The 25,607-nt window shown below is 35.0% G+C and overlaps 1 protein-coding gene across 1 annotated transcript; it reads left to right on the top strand.

Annotated features, from left to right (window-relative positions):
• Nucleotides 1-480: 480 nt before the first annotated feature.
• On the top strand, nucleotides 481-24,746 carry LOC134269384 (uncharacterized; the record flags this gene model as incomplete). Its single annotated transcript, XM_062751577.1, has 3 exons — nucleotides 481-933; nucleotides 1,515-1,797; nucleotides 24,326-24,746. Coding segments are annotated over 3 exons (1,157 nt in total), but the record flags the coding sequence as incomplete, so codon positions are not given.
• Nucleotides 24,747-25,607: the final 861 nt, after the last annotated feature.

Genomic DNA, 25,607 nt, shown 5'->3' with positions numbered 1-25,607 from the left:
AGAGAAATTTTCAAAAATTTAATTGCATAAGCAGAAATTAATTATTGAAGAATGCATTGAAGACTTTGGAAAGACGCAAGTTTTTTAAAATAAAAAAAATAAATACTTCAAATATCAAAAAATTCTGTGGGGAAAAGATGTATTTGATAAATCTGAATAGAAGAAAAATTAGAAATGATTTATTTACCAGAAAATTTTAAAAAAAAAATAATTTTATTGAATAAAATCAAAGGGAGATAACTCGTCAAGGGCAGGGAAAGGTCTTAAATTAGGACATATCCCACTCTTACATTCTCATACTAAAAGATGAAAAATAGTTCTAAATGTACTGAGTATTCAGCCCATACATATCTATTATGCATTCAATTCCATTAAATCTGGGGCTAATATGGATCGGATACCTTAATTAAATTCTTCTGCTTTTCTCTAGCCAAAGCTACAGTGAGTGTTGTGGTACATGGACTTTCTGTTTATTTGTAGATGGAGATGCAGTTTTGATGTACCTTCTGCTCTGCCCTTCATACAAATTAAATATTGAAGAACAACACTGGATAGAAAAGTATAATGCTGTTGCTGAAGTATTCAAGTTCAAGAAGATTAAAAAGCCGTCCAATCTTAGCAACTTAAAGAAGTACAAACCAATACTCAAACAGGATAGTGTGAATGTTGAGTTTTCTTGTGATTTCTTTAAGCACACCAGTTTTCTTAGATTCGCTAAAAATCCTAATTTTGTGGATATATTTCTGACCTCGGCAGAAAAAGACAACATTGCTGAGTACTGCAGGTCATGGGCCTATCCAAAGAAAGAGGGGGAAGTCTTTTGCTGGTTATCACCACAACAAACAGAACAATTGATAGAAAAACTTGGAGAGGATATTTTCATCCATCCAACATGGCAGGATACAACAATACATGAGGATGTATTTAAAAATTGTATGTCCTTCCCGTAAATATATACTGTGTAAAATGAAGGATAGGTAGATATTAAACAGTAATCAATATCAAAGACCATGAAAACATTGAAAATATACGTAACTCAGCTCAATCAAAATTTGTTACCATCATATACTCATCAAATAATCAGTATAAAAATTAAATGGCATATTTTGATCTGTATTTTGATACTCGGATCCAAGATTCTATTTAAAGAATGTTTTAAGCTTGAGTCATTGGTGTATAAATTACAAAGACTAATTAATACAAATGCATATTTCAGGCTAATTGATAAACAAATACTATCAATTTTTCCAAATAACTTTTGTTAATGAAGAAAAAGTGCTTTCATATTTGATTTTGTGCATTGCCATCAACAACATTTTTCTGAGCTTGTTACTATTTTTAACTTATGACCTTGACCTCCATGTTTGACCTACTTATCAATATTATTAACTTTGCTTATAAAAAGAATACTTAAGAAAAAGCAAGTGTGCATAAACTGCACCTGTTTTCCTTGAAAATTTTAGCACAAACTAGTAGAACAGTGATACAATGATAGATGTTTTATTTTATTATAGTTGGTGTACCAATGCAGATTTTGATGAGAGGAGAAGAGTCAGTGAAGAATTTCATTGAAAATCTGAAGAAAGGGGAGACGACCATGTACCACGCCTCTGGGATGATCATTGGATGTGCAGGTAGTGGGAAATCAACCCTACTGGAGAGACTAAAGGGCATTGACCTGAAAGAAATCCTGGAAAGTTCAAAGTCAACACGAGGAATTGATGTCCAGGCTGACATATTTGATGTAACTGGAAAAACAATCAAGGGTATGACTTTAATTTGCCTGATCAGAGACCAGTATATTGAGATTATGCGTTATATGTTATGTGTCCAGCGTCAACTTTAACCTTTGCATTAACTTTTGAACCATGAGAGATAGAGACTTTCAATTAAGTATGCTACTCCACCAATACAGTTTTTCAAATGATTTCAAGGTCAATGACCTTGTGACACACAATTAAAAATAGCTTTTTCGAACTTTAGATAACTTTTGACAATCCTGTTAATTCATATTTTTTTATTTTGATGAACATTATTGCCTTGTGACCTATATGCTAAAAATTGCTTTTTCGAAATAGCTTTTGAACTAAAGAATGCTCTCTATAAAAGCTCTTTCCCAAGGTCATGACCTTGTGATATTGAGACTATGCTAAAAATAACTTTTTAGGGACTTTTGCCATAACTTTTGAAGCATGATCATTATTCTAATTATTGCTGTTGTAATTAAGCTCTTTCAATTCCACCAAGGTCAATGACTTTGTGACTTTTTCTATTCCTTTGCTATAAATATTTTTTTGAACCAGTAGAGCTACAGTCTCAACAGAGACATCTGGTTTAATCAAATCAGATGAAATATTCCAAATAATGTATTATAATAAAGACATGGTATATCGCATGTGTTACAAGCACTCCCACATAAATGGTATGCCATGACTGTAACACATAGAATTCTCTGGTAAACTTAACAGTTACTCTGCAGAAAAAAATACTGTAGGATCTATGTCTAGATTATATTGAACAAAATATGTTTGTGAAACACTATGTGCAACAACAAAGTTCAAAAAAGCTATTTTTAGCACATTGGTCACAGTCAAGGTCACAGTCATTGCCCTTGGTGCCATTTGAAAGAACAAAGTTAGTGAAGTTTACATACCAAATATGCAATCTTTATCTCCTAAGGTTCAAAAGTTAAGGCGAAAGTACGACAAAGCTATTTTTAGCATACAGGTCAGAGTTAAGGTCACAGTCAATGACCCTGATGTCATTTTAAAGAACTTATTATGGAATTTGCAAACCAAATATGCAGTTTCCATCTCCTATATATCTTATGGCAAAGGTACAAATAGACTATTTTTAGAATAAAGGTCACAGTAAGGTCATAATGGCCATTGCCCTTGGTGTAATTTGAAGGAACTTAGGAGTATGCATATTAAATATGATGTCTCTATAATCTTTCATGGTTCAAATATTATAGTGAATGTTCAAGAAAGCTTCATGTATTTTAGCATTTATAAAGGTTACAACCAAGGTAACCTTGGTGTCATTTGAAAGAACTCAATAAGTGAAGTATGCATAACAACTTTATATGAAATTTCTATCTTTCATGGTTCAAAAGTTATGGCACAGGTTAAAGTTTGCAGACAAAAAACTATTTTTAGCATAAAGGTCTCATTGAAGGTCAGAATGTCATTGACCTTGTGTCATCTGAAGAGCTAAATAAGTGAAGCATGAAAATATGAAGTCTCTGTCTTTCATAGTTTAAAAGTTATGGCTAAGGTTAAAGTTTGCAGACAAACTGTCTAGACAGACAGGACAAAAACAATATAGGCCCCAAATTTATCGATGCGGGCGCATGAAAAAAAAACACAGTACAAGAGTTCAAGATTTACTTGAAACTTGGCGTAAAAATTGCTTACGCATGTATGTGTGATTCTGCTAAAAGACTAGAAGGTCAAATGTAAGCAAAAGATGAAAAGATAAAAGAAGGATCAAATCATTTTTCCAAGTTTTTATTAGGTCACCTGAGCACCTGGGCAAAGGGCGTGGTCTCAAGGTCACTTCAAAGTTGACCTAAATTTACAAATAATAAAAATGTTTATATTTTGCTTACTATTAGGACTAGGATCGTCAAATCTTGTAAGTTGATGCATCTCAGACTCACTCATGTTAACTCAAAAGTAGTACATGTAGTGACCTACTTTTTCACTTTTGTAAGCATTTGTTTTCAAATTGATTTGAAGGCATATTTTGAGCACTTTAAGGCCTTTGATCATCAAACTTTGTCAGTTGATGTATCTTGGGTCCTTGAACAATGTCAGCTTAAAAGTAGGTCACTGTGACCTACTTTTTGAACTGTATGACTAATTCTTTTTAAAACATTTTATCCAATTATTTCAGACACTGAGAGGTTTAGAATCATCAAATCTTGTGAAGTGATGCATTTTGGGAACCTTCTAAACATATTCATGATAAAGTAGGTCACTGTGACCTACTTTTTGAATTTTGCAGGCATTTGTTTTCAAATTGTTTAAATGGCATATTTTGATTACATTTTGACATAGGATCATAAAACTTGGTCAGCAGATGCATCTTGTGACTTTGAATAATATCGACCAAAAAATAGGTCATGGTGACCTAGTTTCAACATTTTATGGCTATATTTTAGTATCTTAGGTATTTATTGGCTTAGAATCATCAAACCTTGTCATTTGATGCATCTTGGGTTTTTGGAAAATGATGACCATATAGTAGGTCAAGGTGACCTACTTTTGACATTTTATGGCTATATTTTAGTAGTATCTTAGGTATTTATGACTTAGAATCATCAAACTTTGTCAGTTGTTTGCTTGGGTTTTTGGAGAGTGACGACCAAAAAGTAGGTCACAGTGACCTACTTTTTATATTTTATGGCTTTATTTAAGTATCTACAGATACTTATTGGCTTAGAATCATCAAACTGTGAGTTGATGCATCTTGAGTTTGGAAAGTGCCGAACATAAATTAGGTCACTGTGACCTACTTTCGACATTTAATGGCTGTATTTTAGTATCCTAGGTATTTATTGGCTTAGAATCATCAAACTTTGTAAGTTGATGCATCTTGGGTGTTCAAAGAGTGACAACCAAAAAGTAAGTCACTGTGACCTACTTTTGACATTTTATGGCTTTATTTAAGTATCTACAATCAAACTTTGTAAGTTAATGCATCTTGGGTTTTCAGAGAATGATGTCCAAATGTAGGTCACTGTGACCTACTTTCGACATTTTATGGCTTTATTTAAGTACCGTAGGTACTTATTGGCTTAGAACCATCAAACTTTGTGAGTTGATGCATCTTGGGTTTTTGGAGAGTGACTACCAAAAAGTACGTTATTGTGACCTACTTTTAACATTTTATGGCTTTATTTATGTACCTAAGGTATTTATAAGCTTAGAACCATCAAAACTTTGTGAGTTAATGCATCTTGGGTTTTAGGATAGTGACAGCCAAAAAATAGGTCAAGGTGACCTACTTTTGACATTTTATGGTTTTATTTAAGGATCACTGGTACTTATTGGCTAAGAATCATCAAACTTTGACAGTTGATGCATCTTAGGTTTTCAAAGAATGTCAATCAAAAAGTAGGTTACGATGACCTACTTTTGAAATTCTCAGGTACTTAATGCCTTAGAATCATCAAACTTGGTCAATTGATGTATTTTGGGCTTTCAAAAATCGCCTACATGTACTAAAAATTAGGTCACAGTGACCTACTTTTAACATTTTATGGCTATATTTAAGTATTATCCAGTACTTATTGGCATGTTTAAAAGGCATATTTTGATTACCTTCAGACCTACAATCATCAAACTTGGTCCACAGATGCATCTTAGGACTTTGAAAAATGTCGACTAAAGTGTGGGTCAAAATGACCTACTTTCGACATTTTATGGCTATATTTAAGTACCTTAGGTATTTGTTGGCTTAAAATCATCAAACTTTGTAAGTTGATGCATCTTGGGTTTTTGAAGAAGTGACAACCAAAATGTAGGTCACATTGACCTTCTTTTGACATTTTATGTCTATAGTTAGGTATATCAGGCAGTTTTTGGTTTACAATCATCACATTTTGTCAATTAATGCATCTTTGGTTTTCAGAGAATGTCAACCAAAAAGGAGGTCACGTTGATCTACTTTTGACATTTTATGGTTTTATTTAAATATAAATGGTACAGGTAAACTTCGGTATCTCGACATCGGATATGTTGACAACCTCTGGGATATGTCGACGTCCGCCCAGGGTCCTGGCTTTATTTACTATATTAATGATTTGCAAAAACTCTGATATGTCGACCTCGGTAATGTCGATTATCCCGCTTATCTCGACGTATTTCACAGTCCCAAGAGCAAAATGTACCTGTTATATGTCGACATCGTGCAATTTTCTGCTAATTGTTTGTAAGCTGGTAGCTCGTCATGCACGGACGACTCCTTGTAACCGATGTCGTCAGAAATTCACACCTTTCACACCCATGTTTTGACTACATACTGCTCTGTAAAAAATGTGTTTGTAGAGGAATCCCAAAGCCCCCTCAGGCATCTCTAATACGTTAATTGTTTAATGTTCAGCTTGGGTAATTATCATTGATTAATCTTCTCCATTCTGTGTAAATGTACAACTGTTTATTTGTGTCGAAAATCTAACAAAAATTAAACTTAAACATTTTGTAAAAAAAAATTAATAACTGAATAACAGTGAACAATATACACAATGAATTCAGTTTAAAGTAGTTCTATACCCGCACTACGTCATTTACGAATAGTAAAACCGGAACCGCGCTTCCTTTTTCCGAGATGAGATTTTTAGCTCCTTCTGAGCCGAAGGCTCAAAGAGCTAATGCTATGGCCATTTGTGCGGTGTGCGGTGTGCGGTGTGCGTGGTCCGGTGTGCGGTGTGCGGTGTGTGTTAACTTTTCAGAATATGGGCCATAACTCAAGAACCCTTTGGCCAATCTGTGTCAAATTTGTCACAGGGTATCCTTGGCCCAAGGGCTACCATTTATACTAAAATAAGGGTTGGGACCCTAAAACAAGGGGAGATAATCAGGAAAACAAAACCAAAAGTACTGGTTGCAAAAAATCTTCTTCCTTCCCCAGAACCACCAGGCAGATTTCACCAAACTTACATACAATGATAAGGATATGTTGAAGATTAAAAATTGTTCATGGCATGACCCTGGGGCAAAGGGCATGGTCTCAAGGTCACTTCAAAGTTGACCTAAATTTACAATTGATGAAAACGTTTATATTTTGCTTACTATTAGGACTAGGATCATAAAATCTTGTAAGTTGATGCATCTCAGGACTTCACATCATGTTAACTCAAAAGTAGGTCACAGTCACTTACTTTTTAAATTTTGTAAGCATTTGTTTTCAAATTGATTTGAAGGCATATTTCTGGCACGTTAAGGCTTATGATCATGAAACTTAGTCCGTTGATGCATCTTGGGCCCTTGAACAACGTTACCTAAAAGTAGGTCACCGTGACCTACTTTTTGAACTTTATGACTAATTCTTTTAAAAACAATTAATCCAATTATTTCAGACACTGAGAGGTTTAGAATCATCAAATCTTGTAAATTGATGCATCTTGAGACATTAAAACATTTTTATGAAAAAGTAGGTCACTGTGACCTACTTTTTGTATTTTGCAGGCGTTTGTTTTTGAATTGTTTAAAAGGCTTATTTTGGTTACCTTGAGATGTAGGATCATCAAACTTGGTCAGCAGATGCATCTTGTGACTTTAAAAAATTTCAACCAAAATAGGTCACGATGACCTAGTTTCAACATTTTATGGTAAAATTTCAGTATCTTAGGTATTTTTTGGCTGAGAATCATCAAACTTTGTGAGTTGATGCGTATTTGGGTTTTCGGAGAGAAGTGATGAAAGTAGGTCATGGTGACCTACTTTTGACATTTTATGGCTTTATTTAAATATCTATGGTAATTATTGGCTTAGAATCATCAAACTTTATGAGCTGAAACGTCTTGGGTTTTCGGAGAGTGATAACCAAAAAGTAGGTCATAGTGACCTACTCTTTACATTTTATGGCTTTATTCAAATATATTAGGTATTTTTTGGCCTAGAATCATCAAACTTTGTGAGTTGATGCATCTTGGGTTTTTGGAGAGTAACGAACAAAAACTAGGTAGGGTGACCTACTTTTGACATTTTATGGCTTTATTTAAATATCTACGGTAATTATTTGCTTAGAAATCATCAAACTTTATGAGTTGATGCATCTTTGGTTTTCGGAGATTGTCGAACAAAAAGTAGGTCACAGTGACCTACTTTTGACATTTTATAGCTTTATTTAAGTATATTAAGTATTTATTGGCTTAGAATCATCAAACTTTGTAAGATGATGCTTCTTAGGTTTTTGGAGAGTGACGACCAAAAAGTAGGTCACAGTGACCTACTTTTAACATTTTATGGTTTTTTAAAGTATCTTCAGTACTTATTGGCTCAGAATCATCAAACTTTGTAAGTTGATGCATCTTGGGTTTTCAGAGAATGATATCCAACAAGAGGCCCATGGGCCTTATAGGTCACCTGAGCATTATGCAACAACTTTCCAGTGATTGAATTTTATTCATGTTTTAATCCAGATGCTATGGCATTCACAATTTTGAAATAGGCACCATTGGTCATCATAACAATACACTTAGCAGTTGCTTAGTTTGTTTACTTAATACCCATAGGCAGGGTAGGGGAACAAAAACTGCATTTCAAGTAATCAGTAATATTCAGCATGATCAGTAATGCCCCAATTACACATGAACCCCTGACCCTTAGGCCTAGATGCACACATTGCACAATTTTTGAAAAGGCACCCTTGCTTTTCAAAAATATTTGATAAATACCAAGGAGCAGATTTCAAACAATTCATCCAGTTTCAGTATATAAGTACAGCCCCCCCCCTCCTCCTTTATGGTACCCTTGACCCTGGGCCTTGAAATTCACAATTCTGGAAGATTAGGACCCTTACTCATCATAACTACATAGGTAGTTCATCTGCTTAATATCAAGGAGCAGAGAAGAAAACTTACAAAGAATTAGTGTATTTTCATTGTATAATCAATAAAGCCCCACCTTATCACTAGAACCCCTGACCCTGGGGCCATAAAATTCACAATTTTGGAAGAGGCACTCTTGCTCATCATAACTATGCACTTATTTAGTTTATTTAATACCCAGACGCAGAGAAGAAGATTTTCAAAGAATTCATGTATTTTCACTATATAATCTAAAGAGCCCCCCCCCCTACTCCAGAACCCCTGACCCTGGGGCCATCTAATTCACAATTTTGGTAGAAGCACTTTTGCTCATCATAACAAAGCACTTAGCTAGTTAATTCAATACCCAGGGGCAGAGAAGAAGATTTTCAAAGAATTCATGTACTTTCACTATATAATCTATAGAGCCCCGCCCTAACACTCGAACCCCTGACACTGGGGCCATAAAATTCACATTTTTTGAAGAGGCATTCTTGCTTTTTATTACTATGTACTTAGTAAGTGTATTTGATACCCATGAGCAGAGAAAAAGATTTTCAAAGAATTCATTTATTTTCACTATATAATCAATAGAGCCCCCCCCCCCCCCCCTTACACCAGAACCCCTGACCCTGGGGCCATAGAATTCACAATTTTGGTAGAGACACTCTTGGTCATCATAACTATGCACTTATTTAGTTTATTTATTACCCAGGAGCAGAGAAGAATTCATGAAATTTCACTATATAATCTATAGAGCCCCACCCTAACACCAGAACCTCTGACCCTGGGGCCATAAAATTCACAATTTTGGTTGAGACACTCTTGCTCATCATAATTATGCACTTAGTTAGTTTATTTAATACCCAGGAGCAGAGAAGAAGATTTTCAAAGAATTTATGTATTTTCACTATATAATCTATAGATCCCCGCCTTGCACCAGAACCCCTGACCCTGGGGCCATAAATTCCACATTTTGGTTGAGACACCCTTGCTCATCATAATTATGCACTTAGTTAGTTTATTTAATACCCAGGAGCAGAGAAGAAGATTTTCAAAGAATTTATGTATTTTCACTATATAATCTATAGAGCCCCACCCTAACACCAGAACCCCTGACCCTGGGGCCATTAAATTCACAATTTTGGTTGAGACACTCTTGCTCATCATAATTATGCACTTAGTTAGTTTATTTAATACCCAGGAGCAGAGAAGAAGATTTTCAAAGAATTTATGTATTTTCACTATATAATCTAAGAAGCCCCACCCTAACACCAGAACCCTGACCCTGGGGCCATAAAATTCACAATTTTGGTAGAGGCACTCTTGCTCATCATAATTATGCACTTAGTTAGTTTATTTAATACCCAGGAGCAGAGAAGAAGATTTTCAAAGAATTTATGTATTTTCACTATATAATCTATAGAGCCCCACCCTAACACCAGAACCCCTGACCCTGGGGCCATGAATTTCACAATTTTGGTAGAGGACTCAATGCTCATTACAATCATGCAAAACAGTTTGACTGCTTGATGTCCAGGAGTAAAGAAGAAGATTTTTAAAGATTGCACTAATTTTAGTAGTTTTTGCCCCACCCCCCAGGCCCAGGGGGGCAGGGCCCATGAAATTCACAATTTTTGTTCCCCTTCACCCATAGATGCTATATGCCAAATTTGGTTGAAATTGGTTCAGTGGTTTCAGAGAAGAAGCTGAAAATGTTTAAATGTTAACGCACGACGCACGACGAACGACGACGGACGAAAAGTGATAGCAATAGGTCACCTGAGTTTACTCAAGTGACCTAAAAACAATCAAAAGCAGAGACAGTTTATACATTGCTGCGTTTGAACAATTTGGAGTTAAACATGCAAGATTCATTGTTTGGTTAACTGTCCTCTCTCATGCGTGCAGTGAGACATGACCGAATATGATTACTTCACATTATGCTGAATAATTACCAACCTTTTAACATGTTAACCAGAACTGGACTTCTTTGTCATTTCATTCAAGGAGTAAATGTTCTAACAGTCATACATCATGTACATAGCCCCAAAACTTTCAAAATTTTGATTGCAATTGTGCAGAAAGACAATTCTTCAAGAGTGATTTTTACTTGAATTGTTTTCAGATTAGTTCAAAGTTGAAAATGAACACTGCATCAAAATGAGATTTTCTGCACTCCCTGAGAAAAATGTTGTTTTTTTTTTTTTTTTTATAAGAAGCGCAGCGAGCTCAATAGACTAACGTGTAAGAACAGAAGAAATATGGAAGGAAATCTGTACATACTTTAGGCAAATTTTTCTGTGAAACATTCCCAAGAATCCCTTAACTACACAATGTCCCTTGCACAAAAAAATAAGTAAATACTAACATTAAGCAAAAACATGATAAAAGACTTTCAGTTTGTAGAAATCTTTCAAAGAAACAAAAAATAACTCTGCAATGTTTTTCGACCAAAATTGCACTGGGTCTACAGTTTCAACCAGACACTCTGGCTCAGCTGTCTGCGTAAGCTCCGACGAGCTCCATGACGTCACAGCTAGTTGAGATGTCTCGTGCAGCTTCATGTTTGAAGTTGCTGATCAATTTTTCAAGTGTTTTTGATGGTACAACTGTGCTCGCCTAGGGTCACACCGTAAAACATATTATGAATTAATTGATTTGGTAGCTAAATATAAGCTTCTTCGGGTATGTAAATAAAGCTAAGTAAGTAAATCAAGCTACATAGCTAAATCTAGTGATTTATATATATATATATACCGACCTGTATAAAACTGATGTAATTTTAAGTTAATATTAATTGTGTCCATTTTGAAATCATGACGCGTCCGTGTTTTTTTTTAAACTGCAAACAAGGAAGTTGTGTAGATCTACAATGTACAGTGACTGTCACTGTCTAACTTATTATATACAGGTGTCTCATTATATCGCGGTACTTAATTCTTTGGCATAAACCGTGTCATTTCTAATTTTTATTTTTTTACCTTACATCAAATGATAATTATAATTGTGACTTTGGCCTAACTTTTCAGTGTCCAATTATTTTCCAAGCTTGCATCGTTTAATTTGTGGTCTATTTTTAAAACAGGAAGTCTTATTTACCTCCTAAATTGGAGAGTCTCATTGTATCGCGGTATAGAAATACATGGAAACTTGTAAATGACACAGGCCTCAATTTTTATTTTTGAATTTACGATGGTTATTCTACATGAAAAAGTGAACATTTTTATAAACTAAAGACTTTAGAAGATGAACTTTATTATAATTTTTACGAGGATATAATTCTAATGGTCTAAATATAATTACAATGGGACTGGAAATCTGAAAATTTCCTTTTATTTTTTTTTCAAACGGATGTTCCGTACTTCTTAATCATCAAAAAATTGAACATTCAGACAACATTCATACTGTCTATCAACAAAAAGTATATAGGCTATGTATACACATTTTTGCGATATACCGAGATACAATGAAACCCGCGATATAATGAGAATCGAGTTTACTATAAACATTTTATCATATTTCATGTTTTAAGTATATTTTCCAAACATATAAATAAACAGCATATTAAACACCCAATAAATCAATTTTATTAGTACATAAATAATGCAGCTCGCAGGCGACAACGTTTAAAACACTCGAACAAACTTTCATCGCACGATGTCGCCTCTGGTACAACGCGGGAGACGTAAACACGCTAATACTAGCTCAGATTACAAAAACACGTCATATATATTCCATGCCGTATAAACTCATAAATGTCAACATTCATACCCACCGTTCGTTAAGTTAAACCTTAGAGCTAAAATAAAAGATAGATTCTCTGCCTCTGAGTATGTACTCTGGTCCAAAATGCAAATGGCGTCTTACTCTCCAAACCAAACATACAGTCGATTGTGCGCATGCGTAAATATTGCGTAAATATTGAAGCTTGTACAATAGGAAACTATATTCCCGGATAGATCTAAAATAATTATTTTTGCAATATAATACTTTTTAAAAAGTTCTCTTTTCTCATGTACATGAAGTTGATAATTTTTTTAAAACATAAAGCTGACAAAAACTTTTCTTGCATGTAATTTGGTGTTATGAAGTTCAGAATAAGATCTTTCAAGATGTTATGCATTTTAACATACAACCAATTTAGCCCCACCCTCCAGATTGACCCCTAAGCCCAGGGGTCATGAATTTCACAATTTTGGTAGAGAGGTTAATATTTATTACAATCATACCATCAGTTCAACATCCTGATGTCCAGGAGTGAAGAAGAAGATTTTTAAAGATTGCACTAATTTTAGTGGTTTTTGTCCCACCCCCGAAGCCCCAGGGGGGCAGGGACCATGTAATTCAGATTCTTTTTGTTCCCTTCACCCATAGATGCTTTATGCCAAATTTGGTTAAAATTGGTTCAGTGGTTGCAGAGAAGAAGCTGAAAATGTTCAAATGTTAACGCACAACGCACGACGGACGACGGACGACGACGGACAAAAACGGATGAATAGGTCACCTGAGTTTACTCAGGTGACCTAAAAGTAGGTCATGATGACCTACTTTTGACATTTTATGGCTTTATTTAAATATCTATAGTAATTTTTGGCTTAGAATCATCAAACTTTATGAGTTGATGCATCTTGGGTTTTCGGAGAGTGACAACCAAAAAGTAGGTCACAGTAACCTACTTTTTACATTTTATGGCTTTATTTAAATATATTAGGTATTTTTTGGCTTAGAATCATCAAACTTTGTGAGATGATGCATCTTGGGTTTTCAGAGAAGGACGACCAAAAAGTAGGTCACGGTGACCTAGTTTTAACATTTTATGGAATTTTTTTCAGTGTGTACAGTACTTATTGGCTCAGAATCATCAAACTTTGTAAGTTGATGCATCTTGGGTTTTCAGAGAATGATGTCCAAAAATTAGGTCATGGTGACCTAATTTTTATGACATTTTATGGCTTTATTTAAAGTATCTATGGTAATAACTGGTTTAGAATTACTAAAATTTGTTTGTTGATGCATATTTGGTTGTTAGAGAATGTATTCTGAGGTTTTCAAAGAATGTAGACAAAAAGTAGGTCATGGTGACCTACTTTTAAATATCTCAAATACTTATTGGCTTTGAATCTTCAATCTTTGTTTATTAATGCATCTTGAGTCTCAGAAAACTTCAATCTTAATATAGGTTACTGTGATGTACTTATGGTTTTTGTAGCTTTATTATAAAAAATATTTTCAGTCCTAATTGGCTAAGAATCATCAAACTTTATAAGTAATGCAACTTGGGTCTTAGGATACGTAGGGTTAGAGGCTTCAAATAGAAGTGATAGATTGTACAATTTATCAGAAGAGCGATTCAAGGCACTTGGGCCTCTTGTTAAACTATATTGGTTTGACTTTTACTTAGCGTTTTAAATATCCCGTAACGATTTAGCTCGAAGTCGGTCGCGTCAACAAGAATAGATTCTACAGCTTCGGATAAATTAATAAAAAATGAGAAGGCTTGGAACAAGTTTTGGTTGACAGAAATATTTAGGTAATAAAACAATATATCTGTGAATGATGCATGTTTTATATGCCGCGCCGAAAACATGGACCATGGACATGCTACATCAGAACATGTATCAAACTATCGAGGGGACTTTTGTTCGTGCGTGAAGTTGAAACTAATAGTGATAATTCGGAAGAAAAGTAATAACTATGACTTGACTTTGCCAATTTATGGATTTTGCTAATCAAATATTACAAAATTTACTTTAAATAATTATTATTGAATAAAACCCAAACCCCCCCCCCCCCCTCCCAACCTGCTTACCCACGAATCCAAAAATGCAAAATTATCCTTTGAATATAAGAATTTGACAAAAGTTGATTCACTTGCAGCATGCTTGGTAACTTTCTGTAACAAAATCATCCAGTTTCTGAGAATCAGTCAATTATTTTCATTTTCATCGTCTACAATTTACAGACAAGTGTGTTTTAGTTTGTGTTTTTTTTTTGAGTAAAATAAGATAAATTTTAGGGACAATAGTTTTGGGTGTGTATAATTATTGTTTTAAATTATGTACAACATTGTTAATACAAGTATCCACTAAAACATTAACAGTTTTACAGGAATATGTGGCAATATATTACTTCTGAAAGAAAGAAATTAGGGGGGTCCCTTTAGTGTAGAGCTCATACCATGAAAAGTAATGCGTCAACATATAATTTTTAGCTCACCTGAGCTGAAAGCTTAAGTGAGCTTTTCAGATCACATTTTGTCCGTCTGTCCGTCTGTCTGTCTGTCTGTCTGTCCGTCTGTAAACTTTTCACATTTTCGACTTCTTCTCAGAGAACCGCTGGGCCAATTTCAACCAAACTTGCCACAAAGCATCCTTGGGTGAAGGGGATTCAAGTTTGTTCAAATGAAGGGCCATGCCCCCTTTCAAGGGGAGGTAATTGGGAATTAATGAAAATTTGGTGGTATGTTTTAAAAATCTTCTTCTCAAGAACCACTGTGCCAGGAAAGATGAAACTTATGTGAAAGCATCATCAGATAGTGTAAATTCAAGTTTGTTCAAATCATGACCCCCGGGGGTAGGGCGGGGCCAAAATGGCCGACCAAAGTTTTACATAGAAATATATAGGAAAATTCTTTAAAAATCTTCTTCTCAAGAATAGCAAAGCCATAATTGATCATATTTATATAGAAGCATCCTTAGGTAGTGTAAATTCAAGTTTGTTCAAATCATGACCCCCGGGGGTAGGGCAGGGCCAAAATGGCCGACCAAAGCTTTAAATAGAAATATATAGGAAAATTCTTTAAAAATCTTCTTCTCAAGAATAGCAAAGCCATAATTGATCATATTTTTATGGAAGCATCCTCAGGTAGTGTAGATTCAAGTTTGTTCAAATCATGACCCCCGGGGGTAGGGCGGGGCTAAAATGGACGACCAAAGTTTTAAATAGAAATATATAGGAAAATTCTTTAAAATCTTCTTCTCAAGAATGACAAAGCCATAATTTATCATATTGATATGGAAGCATCCTAAGGTAGTGTAGATTCAAATTTGTTTCAATACATGACCCCAGGGGTAGGCGGGGCCAAAATGGCCGCACAAAGTTTTACATAGAAATATATAGGAAATTTTTTTAAAAATCTTCTTCTCAAGAATAGCAAAGCCATGATTGATCATATTTATATAGAAGCATCCTCAAGTAGTGTAGATTCAAGTTTGTTCAAATCATAACCCCCGGGGTTAGGGTGGGGCCAAAATGGCCGACCAAAGTTTTACATAGAAATATATAGGAATATTCTTTGAAAATCTTCTTCTCAAGAATAGCAAAGCCATAATTGATCATATTTATATGGAAGCATCCTCAGGTAGTGTAGATTCAAGTTTGTTCAAATCATGACCCCAGGGGTAGGGCGGGGCCAAAATGGCCAACCAAAGCTTTACATAGAAAATATATAGGAAAATTCTTTAAATTCTTCTTCTCAAGAATAGCAAAGCCATAATTGATCATATTATTTATATGGAAGCATCCTCAGGTAGTGTAGATTCAAGTTTGTTCAAATCATGACCCTGGGGGGTAGGGCAGAGCCACAATGGCCAATCAAAGGTTTACATAGACATATATAGGTAAATTCTTTAAAAATCATCTTCTCAAGAATAGCAAAGCCATGACAGGTCATGGGACTAGTTTTGGATTTAAACTTTTCAATAATAAACCAATTTCTACTTTTTCCTAGCCACAGTTCTCAGGTGAGCGATGTGGCCCATGGGCTTCTTGTTTAAAGCTTATTCTTTTTCTTAAATATAATTTACTAAAAATAATGCAAATTTACGAAGTTTGAGTCCATAATTTTTTTTAAATGACCGAGATTGTCCTGTGAAGCATATTTTCTCACATTAAATTTTGATACAATATCCTAACAAAGTGCATCTATTTATAATGATTCATGCAAAACAATGATTATATATTGTTTACTAACATATTTCTACTCTATTTCGGGCATTAAAGTTAAATATTTTGACTTTAATTGATTTATATACAACAAAATCTAGGATAGGTAAATTTTCAATATTTTACATTTCGGGTTATATACTCCGATAGGCTATAGCGGAAAAGTAAACATGTTGACATATAATTTTTATTGTGTCTTTCCATTGTTGGAATGTATGTCTATCATATAAAAGCAGATTTTTAAAGATTGAGCCCATTTAGTGCCGAGTATAGAACTACCTTAACTTAAAAAATTTGGTAAAAATGCATTCAACATGAATCAATCAAATTTACGACATGCACGATCATTGAATCGATCAGCCATTATATGGATGAATACGTAACATCATTAAGTTTGTTAAATGCCCAATTCCAATAAAATTTTGGTTTGAAAATGAAATGAAAATTAATGATGAATAATTCTGAAATAAAAAAGAACTGAAATGAAATAATTTCAAAAATATACGCATGAATTTTTTCCATATCTCTGAAGTCCACTTTGTACCGTTCTGGTTTGGAGTTTATAAAGCGCATTTCGTATCCTGTTCTGACAGAGATAATGGCACACGAATCGAATGCTGGTTGAAAAACGGTTTTTAGTGACATGAGATTTCGATAAAAAAAGAAAGCATTTCATAAATAACATTTTTGAATAACTTCTTTCTAATAAATGTAAAGGGATAACTGGAACAAACGAGCTACAATTTAAGTGAAGACATGTATGTACTTGTAGTTGCACGTCTGTTCGGTTTTACTATGCAGTAAAATTAAGGACGTCGAGTCTCTACTCTGATATCTCGACACCTCGGATATTCCGACTGTCCCGTCGATGTCGAGATAACGAAGTTTTCCTGTACTTATGGTTTAAAATCATCAAACTTTGTTAGTTGATGTTTCTTGGGTTTCCAGAGAATGTCGACCAAAATGTAGGTCATGTTGACTTACTTTTTCATATCTCAAAACATATTGGCTAAGAATCATCAAACTTTGTCAGTTGATGTAACTTTGGATTTCAAAAATCATGTACTTAAAAATAAATCATAGCAACCTACTTTTGACATTTTAAGGCTATATATTTTAGCATCTTGAGTAGTTATTGGTGTCTAATAATCAAATTTTGTCATTGATGCATTTAGGGTTTTTCTAATAATGTAGATAAAAAAGTAGCTCAAGGTGACCTACTTTTAACATTTTAGGCTGTATTTAAGTATATCAGGTACTAATTGGCTTAGAATCATCAAACTTTGTCAGTATGCATCTTGGGTTTTAGGGGAATGCAAATAAAAAGATCAAACTCTGTCAGTTGATGGAACTTTGGTTTACTGAGTTTGTTGATTAAAATGTAGGTCACTATGAACCCGTTTTGAATTTTTTTGCCATATTTAGGTATCCTAGGGACTTATTTGCATAGAATTGTTTAACTTTGTCAGCTAAGACATGCTAAGACATCTTGGGTAAGCTACAGTCTATAAAATATAACAGGTAATGCTTTTGATCATAAGTATTGAATTTAATCATTACAACCCCTACTCCTCTTAACATTGTCTTTTAAAAATTACTTAAAGATAGTTTTGAATACATGTTACCTGAAGACATGCTAAGACTTTTTGGGTATGCTACAGTCTACAAAATATAACAGGTAATAACTTTTGATCATAAGTTTTGAATTTAATCATTAGAACCCCTCTCTTTAACATTGTCTTTCAAAAATTACTTAAAGATGGTTTTGAATAGATGCTACCTCAAATGTCAGAAGCGCAAAACACTGAACTGTGATCTGACCAATATATGAAAACAAAACACTTCCTACAGATGTCCTGTTTGAAAATATTAGGTCAATTGTACTGTCATATTTAGTTGTTGGCTCCAGTATTACTTGGAAGCAGGAAAACTTTTTCCTCATGAAATTAAGGATACTTTTATTTTCACCATTACCCACATCAGTATTAATGTCTCCCACAATGAAAAGGTGTTCATCCAATTTGACTAAAGGTCTTAGCTTTTCCTGTAGTATTTTCAAAAAATGTGTTGAAGAACATTTAGGTTGTTTGTACAAAAACACACATTGCACAAAAGAACCTGATATGACAGAATCTATCACTAAAAATTCTACTTTCAATGTAGAAAATATAGCCACATCTACAATGTTTAAAGTATTTTTTACATAGGCAACCAATCCATGAGATGGCCTGCCTCCATTCAAAGGTCGTTGAGCATCACTTCTTATCATGGTAAAATCTTCATCCTTGTCTGACTCAATTAGTCTTGATTCTGCAATTCCAATAATGTCTACTGAGTAAACATATGGGTCACACTGCAAGTCTTTAATATCTTTGTTTAATGACCGAGCATTATATGACCCCGCGCGGAAGGGTGGGGCCACAATGGGGAATCAAAGTTTTACATAGAAATATATACATGTAGGAAAAATCTTTGAAAATCTTCTCTCAAGAACCACCGGGCCAGAAAAGCTGAAACTTATGTGGAAGCATCCCGGTATAATGTAGATTCTAAATTGTTCAAATCATGACCCCCCGGGGTTGGGTGGGGCCACAATGGGGAACCAAAGTTTTACATAGAAATATATAGGAAAAATCTTTGAAAATCTTTTCAAGAACCACTAAGCCAGAAAAGGTGAAAATTATGTGGAAGCATCCGGTATAGTGTAGATTCCAAATTATTCAATCATGACCCCCAGGGGAGAGGGGGGGGTACAATGGGGTATCAAAGTTTTATATAGAAATATAAAGAAAAAATCTTTGAAAACCTTCTTCTCAAGAACCACCGGGCCAGAAAGCTGAAACTTATGTGGAAGCACCCTGGTATAATGTAGATTCTAAATTGTTCAAATAATGACCCCAGGGATGGTTGGGGCAATAATGGGGAACCAAAGTTATACATAGAAATATATAGGAAAAATCTTTGAAAATTTTCTCAAGAACCACAAGCCAGAAAAGGTGAAAATTATGTGGAAGCATCCTGTATAGTGTAGATTCCAAATTATTCAATCATGACCCCCAGGGGAAGGGGGGGGGGGGGTACAATGGGGTATCAAAGTTTTATATTAAAATATAAGAAAAAATCTTTGAAAACCTTCTTGTCAAGAACCACGGGGCCAGAAAAAGCTGAAACTTATGTGGAAGCATCCTGGTATAATGTAGATTCTAAATTGTTCAAATAATGACACGGGGGAAGGGCGGGGCCACAATGGGGAAAATCTGAAAATCTTCTTCTCAAGAACCACTGGGCCAGAAAAGCTGAAACTTATGTGGAAGCATTCTGGGGTAGTGTAAATTCTAAATTATAGGAATCATGACCCTTGGGGGAAGGGCTGGGCCATTATAGGGAATCAAAGTTTTACATATAAATATATAGGAAAAATCATTGAAAATCTTCTTCTCAGGAACCACTGGGCCAAAAAAGCTGAAACATATGTGCCAATGGAAGAATCATTGGGTAGTGTAGATTTCAAAATATCTAAATTATGATCAGTGGGGTAATGTGGGGATGCATTATGTATAACAAGGGCTGAAATCTGGTAAAGAACAGAATGGTCAAAGCTTCTCAGGTGAGCAATGTGGCCCATGGGCCTCTTGTTTTTAGACGTTTTTAAAGAGTAGATATAGATTTCAATGATGACGTTTTATACTTTGTTTTTCCAACCTGTCAATTTAGTTAACTTGTTACAATTTCAGTAGTTAAAATCTTCCAAATTTGCTGTTCCAAATCCAGTATTTTAAATACCAATTTTCCTTTCATTTAAACTTTTTTTATGCCCCGCCATGAATATGGCCGGGGCATATAGTGTTTGTCATGTCCGTCTTCCGTCCTTCCGTCCTTCTGTCCTTCCGTCCTTTCGTCCCTCCGTCACACTTTGTGTTTAGCTCTGTTCAAAGCTAAGTTTCAAAGAAACTATCCAAGATATTTTCATCAAACTTCATATGCTGATAGATATTGATGAGAGCTATGGTTCATCTAGGGATGAACACTACCAGACTTGCTTCGGATGCTGGATTTGACCGACATTTTCAAGACGAGTGACCAGGTAAAAGATTTTGGAACAGGTCCATTCCTAAGGAACTATAAGCTCCACTTGGACCAAACTTGCATGGATGATGCATCTAGGGATGGACACTACCAGACTTGCTTCGGATGCTGGATCTGACCTACATTTTCCAGATGAGTGACCAGGTTAAAGTTTTTATAGCATGTCTATTCCTAAGAAATTATAAGCCATAATTGGACCAAACTTGCATGGATGATGCATCTAGGGATGGACACTACCAGACTTGCTTCGGATGCTGGATCTGACCTACATTTTCCAGAAGAGTGACCAGGTTAAAGTTTTTAAAGCATGTCCATTCCTAAGAAACTATAAGTCCTACCTGAACCAAACTCGCATGGATGATGCATCTAGGGATGGACACTACCAGACTTGCTTCGGATGCTGGATCTGACCTATATTTTCATTCCCAAGTAACTATAAGCCCTACCTGAACCAAACTTGCATGGATGATGCATCTAGGGATGGACACTACCAGACTTGCTTCAGATGCTGGATCTGACCTATATTTTCATTTCCAAGTAACTATAAGCCCTACCTGAACCAAACTTGCATGGATGATGCATCTAAGGATGGACACTACCAGACTTGCTTCGGATGCTGGATCTGACCTGTATTTTTATTCCCAAGTAACTATAAGCCCTACCTGAACCAAACTTACATGAATGATGCATCTAGGGATTGACACTTCCAGACTTGCTTCGGATGCTGGATCTGTCCTATATTTTCATTCCCAAATAACTATAAGTCCTACCTAAACCAAACTTGCATGGATGATGCATCTTTGGATGGACAATATACCAGACTTGCTTCGGATGCTGAATCTGACCTATATTTTCATTTCACAGTAACTATAAGCCCTACCTGAACCAAACTTATATGGATGATGAAACTTTGGATGGACACTACCAGACTTGCTTCGGATGCTGGATCTGACCTATATTTTCATTCCCAACTAACTATAAGTCCTACCTGAACCAAATTTGCATGGATGATGCATCTAGGGATGGACACCACCAAACTTGCTTCGGATGCTGGATCTGACCTATATTTTTATTCCCAACTAACTATAAGTCCTACCTAAACCAAACTTGCATGGATGATGCATCTAGGGATGGACACCACCAAACTTGCTTTGGATGCTGGATCTGACCTATATTTTCATTCCCAAGTATCTATAAGCCCTACCTGAACCAAACTAGCATGGATGATGCATCTAGGGATGGACACTACCAGACTTGCTTTGGATGCTGGATCTGACCTACATTTTCATTCCCAAGTAACTATAAGTCGTACCTGAACCAAACTTCCATGGATGATGCATCTAAGGATGGACACTATCAGACTTGCTTTGGATGCTGGATCTGACCTATATTTTCATTCCCAAGTATCTATAAGCCCTACCTGAACCAAACTTGCATGGATGATGCATCTAGGGATGGACACTACCAGACTTGCTTCGAATGCTGGATCTGACCTATATTTTCCAAACAAGCAATTCAGCTGCATAACTATTCTGGATATTCTGATCAAATTTTAAACACATACTAACTTTCATGTTGCTTTACTGATATATCCTTGGCGGGGCATTCATGTCCTATGGACATATTTCTAGTTTCAAATGATTTTAAATATTTTTCCTAACACTCCAAATATGTTTTTAAAAAACTTTATTAAAAATTTTATTTGTAACTTTACATACTTCTTGTTTTTTATTCTCAGAAGACTTTAAAAAGTGAAAAAGCCATATTTGTAGATGATTTGTTGTGAGAAATATTAAGAAACTCTTTCAGACATCAGAACATCACATGAAACATTCCATGTTTAGAAATTGACAATATTCAATGTACTTTACACACAAACAGTAAATTCGCTAATTTGCACCTAATCCCTCATCTGCCCTTTTCAAAACAACACAAGCACCTGTGCAAAAGACATAGAGAAATGAGATTTTGTGTTACTTGTATGTACATTTAGGTAACTTCAAGTATTATTGTGAATTTCCTGGCCTCCGGACCAGGGGTTAATGGAAGGGATATGTAGATTATTTAGTGAAATACACATATTCTTTGAAATTCTTTTTTTTGCTCATGGGACAGGGCATCAAATAAACTATGGCCTCTTGTTAAAAAATCTTCTTCTCCAGAACCGCTGGGCCAGGCAAGATGAAACTCATGTGGAATCATCCTCAGGTAGTTTGGATTCAAGTTTGTTCAAATCATGACCTCCGGGGCAAGGGTGGGACCAAAATGGCCAACCCAAGTTTTACATGGGAATATATAGGAAAATTCTTTAAAAATCTTCTTCTCCAGAACCACTGGGCCAGGAAAGATAAAACTCATGTGGAATCATCCTTAGGTAGTGCAAATTCAAGTTTGTTCAAATCATGACCCCGGGGCAAGGTTGGGGCCAAAATGGCCGACCCAAGTTTTACATAGGAATATATATATAAAAATTTTTTAAAAATCTTCTTCTCCATAACTTCTGGGGCCAAAATGGCCGACCCCAGTTTTACTTAGGGATATATAGGGAAACCTTTTAATATCTTCTTTACAAGTAATTCAAAGCTATGATTAATGATATTTATATGGAATCATTCTCAGGTAGTGCAGATTCTAGTTTGTTCAAATGATGAACACCAGGAGGGGGGTGGATGGGGGTGGGTTGGAGTTAATTCAAGCCTGATGTGCTCAGGTGAGCGCTGTGGCCCCTGGGCCTCTTGATTAAATTTGTGACATAAAAACTTTGAATGTCTAGTTTTAGCAATATTCGAATGAGCTGAATCATGACCTTGAAAATTAAACCAATGTCATTGAATAAATAAAACTTATCATAATTCCATTATAATCTTGAACAACTCTTTTAATTAATTCATGTACAGGATAGAGAGAGAGAGAGAGAGAGAGAGAGAGAGAGAGAGAGAGAGAGAGAGAGAGAGAGAGATGACCTTCATGTCTGACTTGTTCTAAATTTCATGAAATAATTTGGATCAGCTAAACTAGTGATGTTCAAAATTTATGTTTGAATTTAAAGAAATTAATAGAATGATTAAAGTAATATACTCTATAACTTGCGCCATTTTAAAATACGGCTGGAAATTTATATATTTTGATTACCATAAAAGTTACGAAAATGCTGTAAATTACACCATTTAAATAAAACTCATTTTAAAGTTATCAAATTATAATTATTTATTATCCTGCAAGGAAAATAATGTCTATTTTTAAGTAAATCCACCACGTGACGCTGTCGCTACTTTTAGATTGATAAACAAGCACAGCGTCAGGAAAGTTAGGTTAGCCCTTTGAGATACAACTCACTTTTGACATGGATGGCGTGTTACTATTAAATATAACTTATCTTTAAATGTAATCAGTATCAACCATCTATACTCTGTTATGACGCATATTAACCTTTTATTAATAATCGTTGTCAAAATGCAACATGCCTCGTTGTCTATAATTTCCCGTGGACATACGTGTCTATATTTAGACCTACTGTTTACGCACTTCCTTTTTCAATATTCATGAAAAGACTGAATTCTTGTTTGCAAATATTGCTTTATTGTTCTGTTATTACAAAGAGTTTTATAGTTAAATTTTGTGGAAATATTATTTTTCCATTACACTTTGTGTGTTTCAAATCATTTGATCATTTTGTTTTACATACAAATCGGCATTCATACGGCATATATTACTTTAAAAAGAAAAAAATTCAAATATGTAATTTTTGTTTTGCAGTAAATTCATCAAGCCAAAAAAACAACGCTTTAAAGTTAAAATTGATGAATCAAGCGAACAACAGAGTAATTCAGAACAGCCTGCAGTTTTATTTGGTGACAAGAAAAAGTTGAATGTTGAAGAGAAAGGATTTCAAACGGAGATAGGCAGTAGAACAAGTGATAAAGAATTGTCCAGTGATGAAGAAATGAAACATGAGAGCTTGAATTCGGCTGAGTCGCGTAAAGGAAATGAAGCTGCTGCCTTCCTGAAAAAGGAAGTAGTTGAAGACGGCAGACAAAATGTTCCTGAGAAATCAGAATTATCAGGAATTTTACGAGTTTCCAAAGATGTATCGGGTCATCCAGAGAAAAAAATAACCATGACTGACTTTGCAGGGCAGTGTTTGTGCATATTAAGCCTCACACCAGATATTTCTTAGTCCTCGTGCTTTCTTCAGTTCTCATGAATATGGAGAAGAAGTTTGATGATAAGGTTGGAAAGAGGTCTAGCCAGGAAGGTTCCATTTACAAGGATGGACACATAAAGGTATGTTTTTATTACATGATTAGTGTTTATTATATGCATTTGTCTTGCTTCTATTGAAGCACATGTATATTAATCATGCATTACTTTCTGCTTAATTTTATAATTGATAAGCAGTCTCATTTGAAGTCATAATTTCGTTAGTTCTATGGCAGATACAATAATCTTGTTTATAGCTAAAATAATTTATAATTGAGTCCAAAAACTGATTAGTTTTTCACTAATTGTTAGTCCATATTTATACACTGAATTGGTAATTGATATTCCCTAATTTCCCGATCATGACAAGAAGCACACGGCGGGTATGACTGATGGGCATGGAATGTTCACTCCTCCATGACACCTGATCCCAGTTCTGATGTTTTGGAGGTCCATGTTTGCTTTGCTCCTTTTTTGTATTCTTTCGTGGACTTTTGATCTTGAATACTCATACTTATCTCCATATCAAAGGCTCAAAGAGCTAATGCTATGGCCATTCGTGCGGTGTGCGTTAACTTTTTAATTAGTCATATTGGAGTTGTTTTAGATGATTAACAGTTGCTTCGAATATCGTACAAACGTTTTGACTTTTGCATATATATATACATAAAACACTTTCTGATGAGGGGTTAAATAATAATTGCACACTTTCTCCTGCTGTCTAAAACCAAGGACCTAATATATACTACCTGCTAAAGCTATGTACACGTATGCATATCACGTGAAAAAAACTCAAATTTTTATCGACACGATAGGACTTAGGCCAAAATAAAAATAC

This window comes from Saccostrea cucullata, unplaced genomic scaffold (assembly GCF_032062105.1).
Source record: "Saccostrea cucullata isolate Sc308-1 unplaced genomic scaffold, CSIRO_AGI_Scuc_v1 ctg9410, whole genome shotgun sequence".
Classification (NCBI taxonomy): Eukaryota; Metazoa; Mollusca; class Bivalvia; order Ostreida; family Ostreidae; genus Saccostrea; species Saccostrea cuccullata.
The sequence above is the reverse complement of the archived record's forward strand: the minus strand, read 5'-3'. Positions and strand labels throughout refer to the sequence as shown.